The sequence below is a fragment of the Austrofundulus limnaeus genome, unplaced genomic scaffold (assembly GCF_001266775.1).
Source record: "Austrofundulus limnaeus strain Quisiro unplaced genomic scaffold, Austrofundulus_limnaeus-1.0 Scaffold68, whole genome shotgun sequence".
Lineage (NCBI taxonomy): Eukaryota > Metazoa > Chordata > Actinopteri > Cyprinodontiformes > Rivulidae > Austrofundulus > Austrofundulus limnaeus.
Genome location: NW_013952470.1, coordinates 108,510 through 115,949, shown reverse-complemented (window position 1 = coordinate 115,949; position 7,440 = coordinate 108,510). Strand labels below are relative to the sequence as shown.

The following is a 7,440-nucleotide window of genomic DNA, read 5'->3' as shown; positions in this document are numbered from 1 at the left end:
ATTTTACATTTTTTAAATGATCCTGAGGGTTATGGAACAAAAAAGTCAAGTAGTAGGCCCAAAAAATTTTCACCAGCTCTGAGCTGCAGAATCTGATTTGCTATCCGTCAAGACACGGGACGATCCTCTACCCAAATTAAGGCCATTACTGGTGTGAGAGAAGGGCTTCAGAAACAACAACAAAAAAAAAACATCTTCAAAGGCCACGTCTTCTTCAATGCCACAAAATTGCCCGTTTGGACTTTGCAAGGGTGCACCAAACATTGAAAGGTGGAAGAAAGTTGTCTTCTCTGATGAGAAAAAATTTAACCTTGATGGTCCTGATGGCTTCCAACGTTACTGGCATGACAAGGAGATCCCACCTGAGATGTTTTCTACACGGCACAGTGTTTATTTTATTTTATTTTATTTTATTTTTTGTATTTTCTTGGATCCAGCAGCTTGCTCCAGGAAAGAAAAAACTAATTGTGTTCACATGGCATTGCCAGAAATATCAGAATGAAATTGTAGCGAGAAAAGAATGCTTTGATTTAAATTTTATATTTTTTTATTCTGTCAGAAGCCAAAACAAGTCCAACTTTATTCCAGCAGAGAGCATGTTATCTGTAACGAACCAGACATCAGTCTAACTTTCTTTGTAGCATTCTCACAACTCAAGTTGCCTTGCTAATGTACACATGCACATTATTGTAGTTGTAATATTTATGAGGCAAACCACTAGTAAATACCACCATTCTTTTCTTATACGCAAAAAAATTCACATACATCTGCAAAGCTCCCTAACCCAGTTCTGTTAAATTATTAGCCGAACGGCATCCTGCTGAATTGGCAGGATTAGCTTGGCGCGGCCCAACTATGATCCGGTGTAACTACAACTCATGTAATCTCCCAGCACAGGCGACACAGCTGCTGCCTTTAGCCCTCTGACAAGGTAAAGGAGACCTGGCACCTTGGTTCAGTGCCAAGACCGACCCGATCTGTGTTGCGCCAAGAGAAAKCTTTACAGTCCCCGAGAGGCATTTGGAGCCGAGTCCCAGACCTCAGGAGCTTTAAAGGTGGACAGAAGGTCCTGCCGAGGCCGGAGGGTGATTGGGTCTGACTCTGCCAGCCGCTGTCATATGTGTCTGCTGTGGGGAGAAGGAGGGGAGACGAGGGGAAGGCTGATAGCACCGACGGGTGCTGGTATCAGGGCCGCTCACGCTCATCCAAATCCCGGATTAAAAGGCCCCCACCTCCCACCCCCCTCGCCAGTTTGGCACATTTCTCTCTCTAACACTCAAAGCTCACACCCCTCCACTTCAGCTGTTTTCTCTCGCCATCTCTGTCTCACTCTGTCTGACCCAGTCACACTTTTACAAGCACCCCCCCCCCCACCCCCACCCTGCGTCTCCATATCTCCCTGGCTCCCTCCCACCCTACCTTGTGTAACAGTGCCCAGAGCTGGATTACTAAAACCTGAGGTTGCTGAAGTAAGGGGCTGTGGCTGGCTTTGACCACAATGGTGAGGTAGGCACAAACAATCCCGTTCTGCCCGACTCTATATTTTCTTCTACAACAACTTGTTTTGTTTCTAAGTTTTGCAGTAATTTTGTTTATAACTTAGCTGCAGTTTTGTTKTAGTGTTCTCTATTGAATGCACCAAATCTGGAGCTGAAGCATAAAACACGAACACCTGGCTGTGCAGAAGCTGTGTAAGCATTAACAGTAATATTTCTTCTTGCTTGCCATCGGTGTGTGTCTGTGTGTGTGCGTGTGTGTGTGTGTTGCTTTCAAAGTCCCTGTGGGGTTACAGAAAGGCTAGGAGTACAGGCTAGTTGTCAAGCAGCCTGTTGAGTTGTTTGTGTACATTTTTGTGCCAACATACTTAGTGGAAATGTGCTTCCAGCTTTCAGCTCTGTATGAACCTGACAAAGTGAGCGTTGAGGCTCTGCTGTAGGTCTGCTCAATATAATAAAAATAGTTCCTCATTGCAATGTCAGAGAGCAGTATCTATATTACAAAGGACTTCTCTGATTGCAGTGGTCAATAAGTGCCATGCAGTCAGGTTCTGGAAGTCAAATTTGGTCAAAATGACCATATCACATTTTCAGATTTCTGGCTTTAAAAGCTACATTTTGATACCTGGATCAATCTGATATCTTAAGCAAATCCATATACAGTATACGACTTAAATTTGTCTTGTTGGTTACCATTATACAACAATATTTGATCTGAATCCTAATTTTATGTAATTTTAATGAGGAATTTTTGACGTCATTATTAAGAGGAAACTTCAAATATTATTTGAAAATTGAGATTTCCCAGCTGGAAAGAAACTAAAACATTGCTAGCTCACAGGGAAAATGTCAAAGTTTAAAGGCGTTTTTGCTCAAAATCAGTTTTTTTTGTTGCTACTGCTCAAAAAAGTGCTTCAAAATGTTGTTTTATGATTTATATTTCAGACAGTTCATTCAAAAGATACATTGATAAGGCGTTAATTCATTATGTTTTAGCAAAATGCATTTTTGCAAACGTTTTAGTAAAAACACTAAATTTGCCTATTTCTCCATGTCCCACTTTTAGACTTAATCCTCATTTCGATGTGATGGGTGATCACATATGTTTGACCAATCAAGTGAACTGCGTTATTTGCTTTGCTAAATTTGTTACATATTGCAAGATTTTTAAATATATTTCAGGCCTACCCTGCTCCAATGTTTGTGTCTGATGCATCTCCATTGTTTTAATCATTAGACGAGTGACAGCAGAATTGTGACAAAGGATTAGAAACGGATTACAAACACAAGGGCTTTTTATCCTTCTGTTTTTTTATATGCATATATTCCCATATGAATCGGGATTAAAAACAATACACGAGTAATCTGTCCACCACCTGACGACTGTGACCCGTCAGTGGCCCTTAACCTAAAAGCTCCAACCAGTTTGATTAGAGAAGTAAGGAAAAATATATCGTAAACGTAAACCGTTATCACATGAACAGAAACATAGCTGCCAACAATAAAGATTAAAGTTCAACTCCATTTTTTTAAAGCAACCAGGCATTCAAATTAAGTCAAAAAATTCTGCCAATGGAGTAAGAAAATTTGATTCAGTAAGATTCTTGAAATAAGAAGAAAATGAGTCAAATCAAAGAATCTTACCAAGTAAAATTTTCTTACTCCATTGGCAGAAATTTTTGACTTAATTTGAGTCAAATTTTCAGRCTAACAAGACAAATAATCTTACACATTCTGAAAACAAGATTATTATTCTTACACAATCAGTTCTTGTTTAGTAAATCAGTCTCAAAACAAGATCAAAAAGACGTTTTGGCTGATATAAGATTTTAAAACTTGGTTAGGTAGACATTTTTTGCAGTGTTGCCCGTGTTTTTATGTGTCTGTTACCAAAATATATCATGATCCACTGGACAAATGTAATTGAAACTTACAGAAACTGATAATTGGATGTAGAGTAAAATCCAAATCAAGATGGCTGCCATAACCAACTGATTGTATAATTACAAAAAAAAAGACGTTACTCATATAAGTTTACAGATATTGAGGTAAAATTGAATGTGGAGCTGAGACCCATCCTCAACACGTACTCTGAGCATCGCATCTTAATCAATTACAAGAGATCACACGTGTTGTAAAGGTTTTACTAAAATATTTTGTGATTTCTAAAATTCTGGCCTGAGAGGAGGTGGGTGATCATTTCGTCAAGGAATGATGGGCTTTTAATTTGTCGAGTTCGTCCTATAATCTGCTGCCTCAGCTGTGAGATTGAGAAGGAATGAGATGGGTTTTGCCCCCTGGTGAGGATAAAGGGGTCAGATGCAGTCTGGGTTAAATGTCTCAGCCGGTGTGGTCTGTGCTGAGCTGTTCTGTCTTCGTGTTGCGTTGTTCGTTAGGACGATCGTTTTCGGTTATGTTCTTTAAAGCTGTCCCATTTTTATAGTTTTTTTTTCTAATGATTTTGCTACTAATTTTCTCCCACCTGTCTGGGTTTTTTTTTTATTTCTTCTTTTGTTTTTTGTTTCATCAAAATCAAAACAAGTCGGGATGTTTTGCGATTGACGAGCTCCAAGTGTCACTTTTGATTTGTGAGCCGACATTTGATTAATCTCGATCGTCACACACTTTTATATTTTAGATTCAAAAAGCAAACTCAGACTTTTGGAGGTTTAGTTTCAGTAAATGTTTCACCTTCATCTAATTTAGATGACTGTTTTGACTAAATGACATTTAGTAAGGCTTTGTGTCTGTTAACGTCCCAAGATCCAAACCCTCACAGCGGCAGTGATTTTCCAAAGTATTTTGTTGTGTATTTATCACTTTGAGGTGACACAAGCTCCTATTTTTATCTTAGTGTCGTGAGTTTGTGTCACACAAAGAGAGAAATGTCTAAATGCTATTCCACTGTTGGAGCTTCAGATAGGATCATCTCAGCCTACACTGCAAAAACTGTATATCTTACCGTTTTAAACTCTTATATCCAGCCAAAAAGTCTTTTTGATCTTGTTTTGAGACTGATTTACTAAACAAGAACTGGTTCTATAAGAATAATAATCTTGTTTTCAGAATGTGTAAGATTTGTCTTGTTGGTCTGAAAATTAAACTCAAATTAAGTCAAAAATTTCTGCCAATGGAGTAAGAAAATTTTATTTGGTAATAGGGCTGTGTATTGGCAAGAATTTGGCGATACGATACATATCATGACAGAGGGGCCATGATACGATATATCCCGATATATTGCGTTACTATAAGCAAGGCGATATATCGCGATATATTGCGATTTTTTTTGTCCAAAAATTCTATTAAATAAAAACTCTTACAGGGAAAAAATGAAAAACCAAAATTCATTGTCTCAGAAAATTCTAATATTACATAGACATACTTTTGATTCATTTAACTGTGTTCTGCTTTGTATGTACTGTATTTTATTTTATTTGTTTCATATTTCTTATTTCATCCATGTTTTCAATTATTAGACTAAATTTGACAGTAAATGGTTTGAAAATATATTTTTGCAGCTTTTAGTTTTTAATATTAATTTACAATATGGTCACCCAACACTTAACAATAGCCTCTACCTCAAGAGGTAGAGTTGCCAGATGGCTGGCTCACTGCTGCCAACTAGTGGTCAGAGGCTGAACTACAACATAAAAATGAACGACTGGCAGGAAAGTTATTTTAAACCTTAATAAAAAAATCAATACAGGGCTTTAGAATATCGATGCGGTATCGGGAAATGAAATATCGCAATATTTCAGTGTATTGATATTTTCTTACACCCCTACTTGGTAAGATTCTTGAAATAAGAAAAAAATGAGTCAAATCAAGTATTTCAAGAATCTTACCAAGTAAAATTTTCTTACTCCATTGGCAGAAAATTTTGACTTAATTTGAGTCAAATTTTCAGACTAACAAGACAAATAATCTTACACATTCTGAAAACAAGATGATTATTCTTAGACAATCAGTTCTTGTTTAGTAAATCAGTCTCAAAACAAGATCAAAAAGACTTTTTGGCTGGATATAAGATTTTAAAACGTGATAAGATGGACATTTATTGCAGTGTATATGAAGGCGCTCCTCTGTCTCCTCTCTGCTGGGTAAAATTAATCAATAATAAGCTTTTGTAATGTGCCACAGGGTGGTTGTGAAAGGCTACGATTTAGAATGTAAAAAGCTTGATTTCCATTACTCATTTGGTCTTTGTCATCGCCAGAAAAATGTGTCATTTTCCAGTTCACGATGAATCTAATTTAGGTGTTTTTCTGCCCTTTAAATGACGTCCTCTGTGGAAAAATAAACAGTATTTTTTAATGTAATATAGGATTTGTTTTCTCTTTTCAATTACTCAAAACTGCTAATACATAAACACAATTATTGGGAAATAAATGCTACATGTTTATAGTTTGTACTTGTAAATTGCACTTTTTAAAATATAAATTCACAGCCTAAAAGTTTACCTTTTCATTTAAGTTGTAATAATTGCCTTGTATGGGTGATTTATTCTGCTGGTTTTGTGTTGTAAAAATAACATTCCTGAAAAGCTTGCAACCTCGAGGAGAAGTTAATAAATTCATCTATTACTATTGGAGCTCCTGGAGCCGCATTTGCAAAATATGGCCTATGTGGGAGTAAAACTTGTGATCTCTATTTTTAAAAAATGAATCAGTGTGCTATATGTGACCCAGAGGTGTCAAATTGTTGATCACTGATTTATGTACTGTACTTTAAAAGTGATAACCAAATAAAAGCCCCGTTTGTTTGAACAGTTTTACAATGACTATCTAAAACCTGCACATTTAAAACCAACTTTTTTAGATATTTTGTTGTGGTTGTTGTGGCTTATTAAGTTGTTGGAAGACGTTTTATGAGAACTGTTCTGTTCACCGGTATCACCAGGAAATAAAACAAACTTTTCACTTTTGCCTTTTCGAGTCCGTTTTGTCAACACTCCTGGCCTTGACGCACAAACGAGGCTCGTGATGGCTAATGGGGCGTTGGATTAGCCAGCAATGGAGCACAGTAGTTAGGGGTTTTAACCCAGTGATCCCTGCTTAAACATGAGCTCTAAATCCAAACACTGGACGTACAGATCATTCACTGGGATGTAGAGCGCTGCCTCTTCACCAGTGGTTTCCTGCCTCATGCATTAAACAAGAGTTTAACTCAAGACCACAGCATGTTAACGTTAAGTGCCAGAGTGCACCTGTACTTTGGTTTATGTCTAACTAATGGTAAATATTTATCACGTCCACTTCCCGGGGTGACTGACCAACAGTGTTGAGCAGCAGGGGAAGTAAAGGCTTCTCTGAATGATAAACTAAAATGTACTTCCCTTTTAAACAGAACAGGATAAAACTGGCAGTCGTTATTCAAGAAGAAAACAGATGCCTTTAAGATTCCTGATGCACAATTATTATTACTATTTTTTTTTCCGTATGCTGCTGAAAGGTGAAAATCATTCACAGCACTCTGAGCTTGATATCTTCTAAGATTAACAACATTTATAAGGTTTGACTAAAGAAGCTACAACTCAGTCATTCCTCAACATAAAATGGTCTTAGTTTTAAACTTTGGCATGAAAGGCAATATGCCTAAAATTCTTGTTTTCCTTCCCACATTTTCAGGTGGTTCCACCCCAACATCACTGGAATCGAGGCAGAGCAGCTCCTGTTGACACGGGGAGTTCACGGCAGTTTCTTGGCCCGACCGAGCAAGAGCAATCCTGGGGATTTTACCCTCTCCGTCAGGTAACCTTACCCAGTGGTTGCTGCTTCTTTTAAAAAAGAAAAAAAAATTGTACAGGTCTTCTGGACGGGTTCTTCTCTAATGAAACGTTTCGTCTCTCCTCCAAGAGACTTCTTCATTCTGAGAGTTTCAAGCAAAATTCAGGCTTTTAAGCCCTGCTTCCATGTGACTGATACTCACATCACATGGCTATCGT

The 7,440-nt window shown here is 37.6% G+C and overlaps 1 protein-coding gene across 4 annotated transcripts in view; it reads left to right on the top strand.

Annotated features, from left to right (window-relative positions):
- The window catches only part of ptpn11b (protein tyrosine phosphatase non-receptor type 11b), a 73,620-nt gene that overhangs the window by 11,388 nt on the left and 54,792 nt on the right, over window positions 1–7,440 (top strand). For all 4 annotated transcript variants that reach the window (XR_001310375.1, XR_001310376.1, XM_014010334.1 and 1 more), the window contains exon 2: window positions 7,124–7,246. Coding sequence is in view for 2 of the 4 variants with exons in the window: in XM_014010334.1 (XP_013865788.1) it covers window positions 7,124–7,246 (123 nt within the window). In the remaining 2 variants the exon portion in view is untranslated. The remainder of the gene's footprint in view (window positions 1–7,123; window positions 7,247–7,440) is intronic.